Below are 13,566 nucleotides of genomic sequence, written 5' to 3' on the forward strand. Positions count from 1 at the left end.
TTTACCCATGTTGTATATTACTTTGCTTTGGTTCATAAAAATATGCATAAATGTTAACAAATGTTTACATATGTAAAACATCGAAGTCTAGGATCACAACCAAACAGGCCTATGATAAACTCAGTTGTCTCTAACTTGTCTGGAGGAAAATGTTAAAAATTTACATGTGATATAACTGTGTTTCACAGGACTTGTCTTGGGACTTCAACAGTTTCTGTTTTTCATCAGAAAAAAAGTCATTGTCCTGTAGACGAGTGCCAGTAATGTTCATTTGTTCAATGATGTCACATGTTCATTTATAAAAAAACAAAGAGCATATAAAAATAACTTAATTTGTGAATTATTTAAAACTTCAAATTATAGTCAACATGCATTTCAGTAAAACGGGTACTGTGTAGATTACAACTCTGAACACTTCTTATCAGATTAAAAATAATCTCCAGAAGATGAAAATATAAAACGAAAGCAAAGTGTGGAAACTACACATATAAGAAAACGTATCTGGGTGAAATATATGAATCTACGGCAGAGAAAAACACAGATAAAATTCAGTAAAAACATCTGATACAAGCACTGGTGGGAGGGACAGACACTCCAGCAATGCATGCCACTAGACATTTTCTCAAGACATGGTTGTCATGGTTACCTGTGTAATACATGTACATCCAATAGTCATGGAGGTAATCTGGTAGACAAAAAAACATCTTCACTCATTTAAAGTTGCTTCACAGTCAACAGTAAAGCTGTGGCTAAAAGTTAAAACCAAGCAGGAGATTAGCACGATCCCAGAGGTTTTGTGGAGAGTTTGTAGAGGGCTGTAGACAGACAATCACTTGCAGATTTAGTGATCCGTACACTGTGACTGATCACACTCGCGTGGCTGACCAATGGTAGGCCTACACGCTGGCTGTGGGTAGTTGACAGCGGAAAATATAGTTCTTAGTTAGAATGATTTAAAAGATTTTTGAAAGACTATAACACAATACATAAAACTGAAGTAAAATATCTGATGTGTTTGTTTTTTATCTTTTAAGTAGTGATTTACGAGTGAGGTTCGTGATGTATCACTACGACTGCTAAAACTAGCTAACCCTTCATCTCCAATAACATGTTAAAAGATGGGCAAATATCTTTCGTTTCTTCCATACAAGGTTTTCCTTATTGTGGGCGTCATTTGCCAGTGAAAAATTATCTGCCACTCAATGAATTATAAAACCAAATTGACACTTTGAGGCTGACACACCATGCAACAACAGCAATGCAGTATTACAATACGAATTTCATGGTAAAAAATAAAAAGTTAATATAGGACAAGTTAGATTTTGACTATATGACTGTTGAGAATTTGTAGTTTGTACGAAACTATGAAGGAAAAGCACCCACATATTAAACACCTGAAGGAAAAAATGATCCATTTGAAAGGTTTTTCTCACAGAAAAATGTAATATTGTAATAATTTCCCTCTTGCACTAATACACTTTATTTGAATTTTTGGCTTACCAGACAGTGTGCCTTTTCTTTTCTGACATTGTCACTACAAAATTCAGTCCACTCTTTTAATTTATGCTTAACAATACATGATTTGCACCAACACCCAGATGAATTCAGATAGGCCTGTCAAAATTTATTTGTGAACTTGCATATATAGCTTGTACATATATCGATAAATATATGGTTATGAGTTTTTTTTTCTCCAGTCTAAACAGTATTGTTTTGGTGTTCACTATACTTGTGTGAAAAAATATCATGGCTGTTTAATAGCCAGCTACAGCAAAGCAGATTATTGTAGGATTAATCCGGGATTACAATAGATGTTTATCTTATTTCCAGGCTTAAATAAAATATGAAGTGTCATGCAGAGACCTGGAAGAATAACCCAAGCGGGTTAGCAGTGACACTTTGTCAAAATTGCTGGTGCTAAATTCACTGTTCCTGTGTAAATCAATCTGTACAACTTCTCGGGTGGCAATTTGGTCTCCAACTCAGCAAGTCTGTATAGGCAATCAACGATTTAGGCTAATCTTGAAAACTTTGTAAACACACCAGTAAGATTAAAAAAATATACACCAGCCAATCTGGGTTGAAAACATTGATTGCGGTAGCTAGGTTTACATGTCTGTCCACCTGAAGTAGCATACAGTAAAAGGTCCGTAATCTGGTGATGCCAGATTCTGACTTGAGCATATGTATTTTGGGTTATCTTTTTTTTTCCCAGTCCTTTTGACAGGAGGCTTACACGATCCTTGCAGTGATATGAACACATGATGTTATTTAGACCTCACCTTTATACAAACGTGACAAATGGTAAGACATGAGCGTGAAGGATCAGACAGGGGCATGACCACACTAGAGTGCTGTCTTCAGGTGTTGGAGCGAGGTCCTTGGCAGGAAGCGCATGCTACTGCACATGCTTTATTCACAAGAAAGTTGCGTTGGTTTGTGAAATTTATGCGAAAATTTGGCTAGTTCACTATAAAATATCTGTCACAGGGTTCCATATGACATAATATAAGTGTATATCAAAATTAGTGTGCCGACCGTTGACGCCAATCGCAGACTTTGATCGCATATTTACTCCCTTAATCAAGTTGATGAACTGATTTTGTTGTGCAGATGTAAGTTATACATTGCAAGATAAATTTTCCGCTTTTCACAGCTAGCATATTTTCAAATAGCTGAAACACAAGGATTTCACCTTCGCTTGCAAACTAGTATAGGCCTATGTCTGTTGATGGAACTATGATCACACCTTCCGACGACAATCCTGGGCGCCTCAGCAGATCTTTGACACAGCCCAGTAGAGAGTTTGTCGCGCAGCTTTGTTGCATTTTTCAGTAACTCGGAGCGCGATATGGGTGGTAAACAACTGACTTTTAGCCTGCGCTGTAGTGTAGTTTACTAAGCAACCAGCCCAAATGATGCAAGCATATCAGACTTTCCATTAGAGTATATACTAAAAATATTCACCAAAATGAAAGTCATTACTCTTACAAACCTTGAATCCATGATGTGGATATTTTTGCAACAGATGATCCATACATACAAAGCTTAGAGATTAACATATATAACTGTAAGGATAAATGTCTGTACAAAGTCACTCACTGCTTGATTGTCTTGATGTTAAGCTAAGTATAAAAGTTTGTATGTCCAGGTACTACATTAGCCGAGCTTTACTGTACTACAACAGGCGTTTTCCACACTTCGTCCAGACCTGACATAATGTATGCAAATGATACACACACCTGCAGTTTGAACTTAATGTTGGCGCAAGGTGATGGCCACAAAGTGTGTAAAGTCACTACATATGAATTGTGATGCAACAAACTTGACACTGTTGATGTCATAATGCTACACAATGTCGGATCCTGGAAATATCAAATACAAATATTGGCACCCATTGTTCAGAGTTTAACATAGCTGATATGGAATGTGCGTGTGTGATCAGCGATACAGGTCTGTATCCAAGAGGACAGTTCCTTATATGTATGTATACCTTGATCCTCATCTTCCTCCTCTGAACTGCTGTCCTCATCTACATCCTCATCATCGTCGTCATCCTCATCAATGTCGGATTCCTCCAGCCCATCCCCATTCAGTCCATTCACCACCTGCTGCACAAAACCCACTCTTACACCACAGGTAAATTCTCCACAATATCAAGTATTCTTACTGGCTTATGTAGTATTTGGACCAGCAGTTGCAGTGGGTCAAATTATTTTACTTGACAGCAGCCATTAATCAATTTCCCTTCAAACCTTTAGGACTGGAAAAACAACTGTATAAAGTCTAGAGCATCTCAGCATTCATCAATAAACTTAAAACTGTTCACAACCAGGAGGATGACTTAATAAGGAAAGCATCAATTTATAGTCCTAGACCTTTCCATGTCGCAATGGGAGATTCAAGGGCGAGCTACACAGAAGGTCCAAATGACAGTAGAAGGCATTGTTTGCTTTTTTGATGTTGCCGTGCACATGTGTTTCATACAGGTTTGATGAGCACGCATACACTGATAACTGTGATAACGTAATAAAGGAAAGAATGTATGAGTTTATAGCTTTGGGCCGTCTTGTTATAGGTGAGAGGAAGTTATACGAATTCTCCATTGTGAATGCTCGAATTCAATTTTTCATTTATCTGATTGAGTTTCATTACATAAGGTATTTCACCTATACAAAACCTATTTATGAGAAAAAAACATGCCCTATGTAAATGCATGAAGATAACTAACAAATTCTAATTTATAGCTGATCTGATGCCCATTGAAAATAACATTTATATTTATCTTTCTACATGAGTGATGAATTACCTCCCCTTGGTTCTCCACAGCATCATTCAGCTGATCATCAGGATCTTCATCGCTAAAGTTCTCCTTGTCACTTCTGAGAATGTCAAATAAACACACTATTGTAATAAGCACAGTATTGTAATAAACGCAGCATTGCCATAAACACAGAACTGTAATAAACACAGCACTGTAATAAACACAGCAATTTAAATTAAGGTTTCATCCATTCATTCACATAGCCATTCCGTGATCCAGCATCATACAGAGAGTAAGTCATTGCTGTGGATAGTGGACTAACACAGTATAAGCCTGAAAATAGGTGTCTGATATTTTTGAAAACATGTTGAAAACTTTTGAAGAAATGGTATGATCCATACTGTCCTGTTATATAATATGAAACCAAATTTATTTGGGTCAAGGCCATATATTATGTAAGAAGAACAATAAGGGCTTTACCGCCCCTTTGATGAAGTATGAAGACTGGCTGTCCAACAGCTGGAATCTTCACTCAGCCATGAGGACAACAGCCTTTGTTACAGTCTTAACACTTTACTCTATAATCTCCATTTACTGATCTAACGTGTACAAAGTCTTACGGTCGCTGATTTAAAGAAAAAAAAAATACCCCCCCAAAACCCCACTTTGATCACATGGATGACATTTTACAGCTTCCTGAAGCAAGTTTAATATCGCTCAAGCAGATGGTACATCGTAATTGGTGAACATATACCAGCTTGTCAACACAACTACAAAAATACAGTTGTCAGCATGACATCGGCCTCTTGAAGAAGCAAACCATGCTTGAAAAAACTGGTAAATTTGTATTTGAAACAATGTTGATGTTCTTTGTTCGGTCTGTATGCTACAGGCTTACATGTGCATATATATTCACCACTTTCCGCAAAATAAAACCGTGAGTGTATGATCCTGTTTATTTATCATTTTGAAATTCTTATTAAAGGCCCAGTAGAATTAATAAAAGACTCCAAAACATGTAGGCTCTGACCAGGATATGGCTTTCTGCATCAAACCTGCCAGACTCACTTATGCTGGGTACATAGGAATAAAATCCATTTTCACACCATTAATTTGTATAATAGAACACTCAGACATTATCACAACCTACAAGTGTAAGCTCTAATAATCTAATAACAGCATTCATTCTGTGGAGACTGAGGTATCGATCTACATAAGCGACCAAGAATTCAAATACAAAGAAATGCGGAGTTGCCACTCTATGCAAATCACAACCAAGGGACCTTGGTCAATCACTTCAACTGTCAAGCCAATCCCACCACAGATGTATTTCATGATACCTTCACTGGTTATGAAATCACTTAACTACACCCAATTTAACCTTATTTATGGTGGTTTAATTCACTGAAATGCACAAGACGAAAGGAAATAAATATAATTGTTATATTTATTTATTTATTTGATTGGTGTTTTACGCCATACTCAAGAATATTTCAGTTATACGACAGCGCCCAGCATTATGGTGGGAGGAAACCGGGTACAGCCCGGGGGAAACACATGACCACCCGCAGGTTGCTAACAGACCTTCCCACTTACGGCCGGAGAGGAAGCCAGCATGAGTTGGACTTGAACTCACAGCGACCGCATTGGTGAGAGACTCCTGGGTCATTACGATGTGCTAGTGCGCTAACCAACTCAGCCACGGAGGCCCCCTATATAACTGTTATAAGTTTGTGCATGTATAAACTAATTCTGTCTGCTGCTGAAAGTTGTAAGTAATTCACTGCGGAGGTGTATGTGAATTCATTGAAGTTGGCCTGTAGGACTAGTTTTGGTGGTAGATCTCGCAATAAAAACAAGACCACAAGTCACATCATAGAATAATTCCCGCCCCATTCAGGGCAAGCCAGACATTCTGTCCCTAATCAGCCCGGTCTGGTCGCCTTCAGCAGCTAACAATGAGGCTCAAAAAGGTGATTCTTTCCATACATACACAAGTGTATAGGCCTACATGTGCACCCTGTTTCTGTCACATGAAATGAACAAACAAAGGTCTGTACAAGGATTTCATTCAGTGTATGGTCGACCAGCTGGGTGTACAGTTTGAATTCTTGAAAAAGTGAAGGTACTGTGTTCAATCACCACATATGTACCGTGAGCCAGCATGGTTTACAAGTGCATTATCAGCCATAAACAAATTTTCTTCCCTACATGTATCCCAATATTAAAAACATTTCAAACATTTGTCTAAATTTGCAGCTATTTCCTCCCCCTCCCTCTTTTCATATCTACATGTATTATATCTGAATGCCTGACAGCATTGCAGTATAGCCGACATTGGCCCCTCAAATGAATCCCTTTAGTACAGGTGAACGTGCGAAACAATTCCTAATATATTCGGACTGAGCTGCTAATCAACCATTATTCACGCCAAAACCATACAGTTGTCATTGTTCCAAGTGGCAGATAACTGAAAATAAATAGCATAATTGGTCAGTGTTGAATTCTTTAAGTGTCAGTTACAGACACATGACCACAAGCTCTCAGGAAATGGTAGCGTCTTACTTACAACAATACATTGTTTCAAAATTGCTGCAATGTACTAGTGCATGTATGTAAAGCTTGTGATGGGTGTATTTCTACATATGCATCCATTTCCACACCTGCCAATACTATGTTCAGGTATGACAAATCACAAACATTTTAAACCAAGCTTGCAGTCTGGATGTTTCTGTCCGCAAATGCTTTCTTTTCACCAAAATATTTTTTTTTGCTTGCTTGGTCGGACTTGTAAAATGCGGTGGACTCCAATCTCCGTTGTAGCTCGAGATTTACCTGATACGTGATTGCTTCCTTTGAGACTGACTTGTCATCTATCAAGCCACATGTCTGAACAGCATGAATCCTACATCGACATGGCACCTTGTCCAATCAACCGTTCCCACTTATGAGCTCTTCCCTTAAACATGAGAACCATTAAATCTTACCCAGCATTGCTTTGAATCTTACCCAGCATTGCTTTGAATCTTACCCAGCATTGCTTTGCTTGGAACTCTGGTTCTTTTTGGCCTTCTTTAATTTTTTGATATCTTTCTTGGCCTCCTCTAGCAGATGCGCGACGTTATGGTCAGGTGAGAGTGGGGTGTCCATGCCGCCCGAGATGGGGACAGCACTGAAGGAGCGGGACATGGGGCTGAGTGCTAAACGGGATGGTGAACGCACTGAAGCCTTCTGTAACACTTCACACTGCGCCTCGGACTCTGCCAGTTTGGTCCTGTGAATACAGAGCACAGAAACATAATCTCTAAACCTGCTCCACAGCCAGGCCAAATGTGTTTACACATCTACTGGCAATATCTTGAATTCCATCAAATTTATTTTCACATATCATAGATCATTCATCCTAAACACATCTTCATTATTATAAACCAAATTGTTATTCTGAGGCAGGTTATTCAATAATGACAGAAATCCCAATGCTTATGTTTGGATAACAATTAAAGAAGTTACCTGAGATCTTCTGTCTGTTTGATATATTCCTCCAGTACCTTACTCACTTCTTCATTTCCTATCTCCAAGGCTGAAAATGAAACAGCAGGCCACTTCATTACAAAATGTGAAAAATCCTATTGAAATAAATGTTGTTTTGCTTGAACATGATCCCATACTGTTAATATATCTTACTGTCTTCAGACAGTTAATATTATATTATCATCAGAATATACAGAATATACGTCTAGAAAATAGCACGAAAAGAAGAAAATATGAAACCACAACATTTGTGGCTAACTCTAGTTAGAGGCTTGCTTGTTCTTGTTTGAAGATGCCAGCTTTTACATCTGACAAGTAAAACATACAACATCCTCAATGCGAGCTGTCTGTATAAAGACATTTATCTCTCCCCCTAAACAGGAAAATCAAACTTCTGCTAACCACACATACTCTTGAACAACAGATAAATCACCACACCTGGATACATCAGACCTGTTTCAGTTTATCAGACTGAAACTTTGAGCAGATAACATCTGCTTACCTGTGCCACCTGTCAACTTGTACGCCTCCACCTGAAGCAACAGCTGAGAGTTTCTAGCCTTCACCGTCTCCACAGTCTCATACAGGGCTTTGATACGAGACCTCAGCTTATTGTTTTCTGTTTGTAACATTGTGTTCTCATGGAACATGTCATTTACACTCTCCACACCGTCTGCATCTATCACTCGTTTACCCTGAAAATTATCATCCATGGTAACCATAAGAGATACTCAAACTGTTCTTCAGGAACTGGGCAGCAAACATAATAACCAATCTAGTGTACATAAATGGAGATATGTTTTCACGGATAAACTGGAAGATTTCAATAACTGCTTAGTCACAGATTGAAAAGAAAACTTCTCATGTCAAAGGAAAGTTCATTTTTTCTTTGGGTCTTGCTTCATGAAGAGATAACAGTTCCCTGTAACTTAACAGGGATACAGTATCAACGCTGGCTGATTGACAGTGGAGACTGGATTTCCTGGGCTAAATCATCCAACTTTGTTCAACTTTGTCCAACTTACATCTACCAAAGGTAAAATTCTGCTTATCTATGCACAGTCTGTAATTGCCTATTTCTCCCGACAGCCAATCAGAAACAACACTTTATCCCTTTAAAGAAGCATTTAGAGATGCACATCTCACCTGTTTGTAATCACACAGTTCCTGCTGTAACATGGCTATCTCAGCGCGCAGAGCAGCCAGCTGCTTACTCGTCTTGTCCTGGTTGGACACCACTTTGTTCTTGATATTTCTTGCTCGATTGGCATATTTCAGGGTGTTTAAAGTCTCAACAAAGTCTCTATCTGAAGGGGACACACAGGCGATCATCAACGTCCGACTGAAAAAAAAAAACATTGAGCATTGTTGACAGGAAAAGTCATGAAATGTCCATTGTGAAGAAAATGAAACTAAACATTTAAGAGAGAATGCTTTAAAAGAACAGACTACTTTTCGATGAAGTAAACAGCATCAAAAAGTTCATTTCTTGCTGCTTTCAAATGTGGCTGCTACACAGGCTCTAAGTGCTGTATTTCTACAATCAAGATGAATATACCAGTAGCATCTGTATGTGTATTTAATGTGGAAATACAGCTATTGCAGAACGAAAGAATTTGTGACAACACTGTGTTGCTTTGTTCAGCATGATCCAAAAAATCCTCAGTGTGACCTCACTCTCAATTCATATTTTTCTTTCAGTGAACAAAAATGTTTTAAAATAAAATAATGAAAACCATATTTGGAATCAGCATGAAAGGGTCTTTGGGATGATGTGTTCTTTACTGATCTAATCTGTTATTTTCATTATTAAAGGTAGTTATCTCCCTCTGCTTTGTACTGTTAACACTGTTTCCCACTAAGGAGAAGTGCATCACATTCTAAATGATGTGTGGACACTCACAGCTCAATAAGCCTATTTTGGGGGGTTAACACAGTTCTGTCTCTGTCACTGGAGATTCATGTGTAGAAGTAAAAATCTTCTACAGCTTTGGGACAGGATAAATACAATAAAGGGAAGAGGCTAAAATATCAAAGTGACAGCCGTAAACAGACAATGAGCCTGACTGCACAGCTCAGACAAACACACAGCATGATTTACCTGTTTCCCCCTAATGAATCCTGTAAAAGCCGTGTAATTTTGGAGTCTCTGTAAGGCACATGGGTGGCTTTCTTTGTCACATCTCCTAGTGCTGATATCACATTACCTAGAGCAAGCTGCAACACAAGATAACACATGATTACAAATCAATGTCACAGAGAATCAAACTTACAAGGTCTGCCCTGAGCAAGCTTGTCTTGCTGTGACAATGACAAACTATTACATGAACATACTATATTTAGAATTATGAATTTTAAGGAATTTCTGGTTAATTCCTGTGGAAATCAGTTATATTGTAACTGTATAAACACAGGACACATATGAAAAGACAGAGCCAGTGCCAAACGGATGGTTAAATCAAGGCTACCAGTCCACAGTTGATAGAAATGCCCTCCTTGGCCCGATCCCCTGTGGCTCCCGTCCGTTTTAACCTCTCTGATCCGGCTAAATCTACAAAGTGAAATTTGGCTGTCAGCGTCTCAAACTCCACAGCAGCAGGCTGGGTGGAGTCCTCGTCTTTCTCCTCTTCAATCTGAGAACAGAATAAGGATATACCACCATTGTTCAACTTGTTTTAAAAATTTCAACTGAATCAGGTTAACAGTATGTATAGTAAAGTTGTAATTCAATGGAACTAATCAAACTTGGTGCAACAAGTTTCATCTACTTGAGAAATATCTACAAATCCACAGATATAAGATAAATTCAATGGGGAAAATGCACACAAATGATCATAGATTTAACCATACTTTGTCAAAAAGGTTTTCATTTGAACTTTAGCTGCTTCTCTCATGTTGATTTTGTCAGCACTGGGACACTGACAGATACTAAGACCCTCTTCCCGAATGGCTAAAAATATCTGCCTGTGTTGGAAAAAGTGAACCAGCTAAACTGTATGAACACAGGTATATTTCAACAAATATCAGAAAAAAGTCATCTGGATTCAAAGATTTTCCAATTAATTTAACCGAACTGTTAATGGGACAGTGTTCCTGTAATAGTAAAATTATATCCCTGTTTTCTTACATTTTCACAAGTGACTTACATTTTTAACCATCCTCTGTTGCCGTATATGCAGTGTAAAGATGGCATGTGAGCGAGAGGACTGCGTATTCATGTTTGTGCTGGCCGTGGCTCGACTTAAGGCACCTTGTTTTAAACACTCTATCGTCTGAGAAGAAAAACATAAGGGCACTATCACAACAACACCTTCTAACCAAAGGATACAGTAAAAATCCTTATCAAACAATATTTGCTCAAACTAACATCAGCCACCATTACATCAAGGTACCACTTCACTAATACAACATTGCACAGAAAAATGTCAAATGACTTTTATCCATTAACGTCCAATAAGACATACATGTAGTTATCAAAGCAATGTTTGCCTAGGTTCTCAATCTGAGCTTTTTTGTCGCAGTCTCACTTATTCTCAGACTTACATCTGTTAATGACGACACAGGTCGAGTTGTCACGCCAACAACATATATTCCTCCCTCTGCATCTTCATGGATTTTTATGTTGGACTTCCGTGTCTGTCAAAGTTACAAAAAAAACTGTTTAGAGAGAATTTAACAAATGATAAGTTGACAACCTACAGCCATGTTTCAGGTTCAGGGTTTCATATTTTCTTGTTAATTTGAATATTGGAGGAGAATTATTGCTGACATTCCAACATCTTACTCACTCTGGCTTCTGGATCCCTTGTCGTATCCAGTAAATCAAGGATTTCTTCATTATATAACTGAAAAAACCAAAAAACCCACTAAGACAAGATTCATGTAATTACAGACAAAAAAAACTACAAGATGGAAGACATGAAGATTAATTAATACTTGTACATCATTTTCACAAGAAGCTTTCAAGACGAAATTCATCAGGCGTAAATAAAGTGTATTTCGCATAATACTTGTTGCAAACAGCACAAACTTCAATCTAGAGGCTTGTGAGACAAACCTCTTACTTACCTCCATAAATTGTGCATTGACTTTGAAGTCTGGCAGTGGTTCACAGTTTTCCCTCGCCGTCTGTGTCCTCTCCTCAATGCCAGTGAACAGGTGGTCCACGGCTCTGGGGATGATCCCCACCTGCTGCGGAGAGCTATCCACCTCAAATCCTGTCCCCATGGAATAAGTCTTCCCAGAGCCAGTCTGTAACAACACAAATCTAGGAGGAGCATAGAAGCATAACCCAGACCTGCAGTAGATCTATAGAGAATTCAGATAAAATGTAATACCTCTACTTGCTAAATGTTGATCGTTACGAAGTCATGTTAAACTGGCAAAAATCTATGCTGGATGGAAAATACTGGGATCACCAGTTGCACATTGCACCCAAGCATGTATCAAAACTCAACATTGTACAGACATGGCTTAGGCATTACCAATTTTTTATTTTATAAATTGAAAAACCACCATTTCTTTTGCCCATCCTTGATGTTTTTATGATTTTCTCTATTTTTTCAAGGCTTAATCTGTTCAACAGGAAAAATTGCCAACACAATCTACATATTCCACAAATAAGACGATTTTCGTTCTTAATTTTATACTCTTTTGTCAAAGAAAAAATTGGCCTTTAATATTAACAAAACGAAAATACCTGAATGTACTTCTGTATGACCTGCGTTTCATGTCATATTGCAGTCTTGTATTATGGTACCTATTATGTAATTTATTTCTACTATAATTTTAGATCCACACAATGCTGTCAGGACACACATACATGTACATAAATTATGTGTAATGATTTTTGGCCTCTGCTGGTTGTTAAGTGTTTTTCCTCCTATAAACACACCCGCATATCATCACACATTCCACAGCTTCTAAAGTACAGATATATTTTTTTATAATTTTGTGTCAATTATTCCCCATACAAAATGCAGGCTAGCTGTCAGTATAAACTTGAAAATCAGGTGACTGTACGATTTGCACTGTCATGGATGTAAAATTGTTCTAGGCATTCTACATGGCGATGAGCACAATCACAAAGTCTATTTTCAATCCATCAACCTATTTTTTTCACAGATGGTATTCGAAAAGATTTCAGGTAATTGGACGGATAGAGAATGTGTTACACACTATGCATCCCTGGAACATACACCATGATACATGTATATGCAAACACCATGTATCATAACATGATGATATGCTCACCGTGTCTTTGTTCATATGCAAAAATATACACCTTGATGACGCACATGTGATATAACAAAAAAAGCTGCTTTACACTAAGTATACAGTACAAATGTATGAGCATGGTATGCTTGACTACGGATTTGGTGAGGTGTACACATACTACTGGCGTGGACTTGTTATTCATAAAACACTCACAAATACTTATTGCACAAAAGTAAGATGACAGGGGTATGTTAAGCAACATACACTAACAGAATGTTTTTTCAATTTTATAACATTGTAACATTTTCCCCACACTGTTTAAAATTGAGACATCTTCTACCCACCCACACACATGGATGTATGAACACATGTATCTGGATATGTACTTGACACTTCATTTTCTTTTCATGGGTAGATGTCAATTTTTTCTTTACACACTGTTGCATGGACATTTACAATGCCAAACTATACGGAGGTATGGTCATCTACCGCCTGAGGAAACTTGCCCTGAGGACCCATCATACCCACACCTTCCACCACTGACCTCGAACATA

The 13,566-nt window shown here is 38.0% G+C and overlaps 1 protein-coding gene across 2 annotated transcripts in view; it reads right to left on the minus strand.

The window, feature by feature from the left end:
• Positions 1-13,566, minus strand: part of LOC135468131 (kinesin-like protein KIF21A) — a 77,873-nt gene that overhangs the window by 40,853 nt on the left and 23,454 nt on the right. Inside the window, exons 4-15 of one of the 2 annotated variants that reach the window (XM_064746209.1) lie at positions 11,864-12,046; positions 11,584-11,640; positions 11,339-11,431; positions 10,942-11,067; positions 10,264-10,428; positions 9,897-10,012; positions 8,942-9,137; positions 8,298-8,490; positions 7,775-7,844; positions 7,296-7,538; positions 4,310-4,382; positions 3,494-3,608 (exon numbers count right to left, since the gene is read on the minus strand). In XM_064746209.1, the coding sequence (XP_064602279.1) occupies positions 3,494-3,608; positions 4,310-4,382; positions 7,296-7,538; positions 7,775-7,844; positions 8,298-8,490; positions 8,942-9,137; positions 9,897-10,012; positions 10,264-10,428; positions 10,942-11,067; positions 11,339-11,431; positions 11,584-11,640; positions 11,864-12,046 (1,630 nt within the window). Of the gene's footprint in view, positions 1-3,493; positions 3,612-4,309; positions 4,383-7,295; positions 7,539-7,774; positions 7,845-8,297; positions 8,491-8,941; positions 9,138-9,896; positions 10,013-10,263; positions 10,429-10,941; positions 11,068-11,338; positions 11,432-11,583; positions 11,641-11,863; positions 12,047-13,566 lie in introns of both variants that reach the window. The other variant, XM_064746208.1, reaches the window with a different exon arrangement.

The sequence above is a fragment of the Liolophura sinensis genome, chromosome 6 (genome assembly GCF_032854445.1).
Source record: "Liolophura sinensis isolate JHLJ2023 chromosome 6, CUHK_Ljap_v2, whole genome shotgun sequence".
NCBI lineage: Eukaryota > Metazoa > Mollusca > Polyplacophora > Chitonida > Chitonidae > Liolophura > Liolophura sinensis.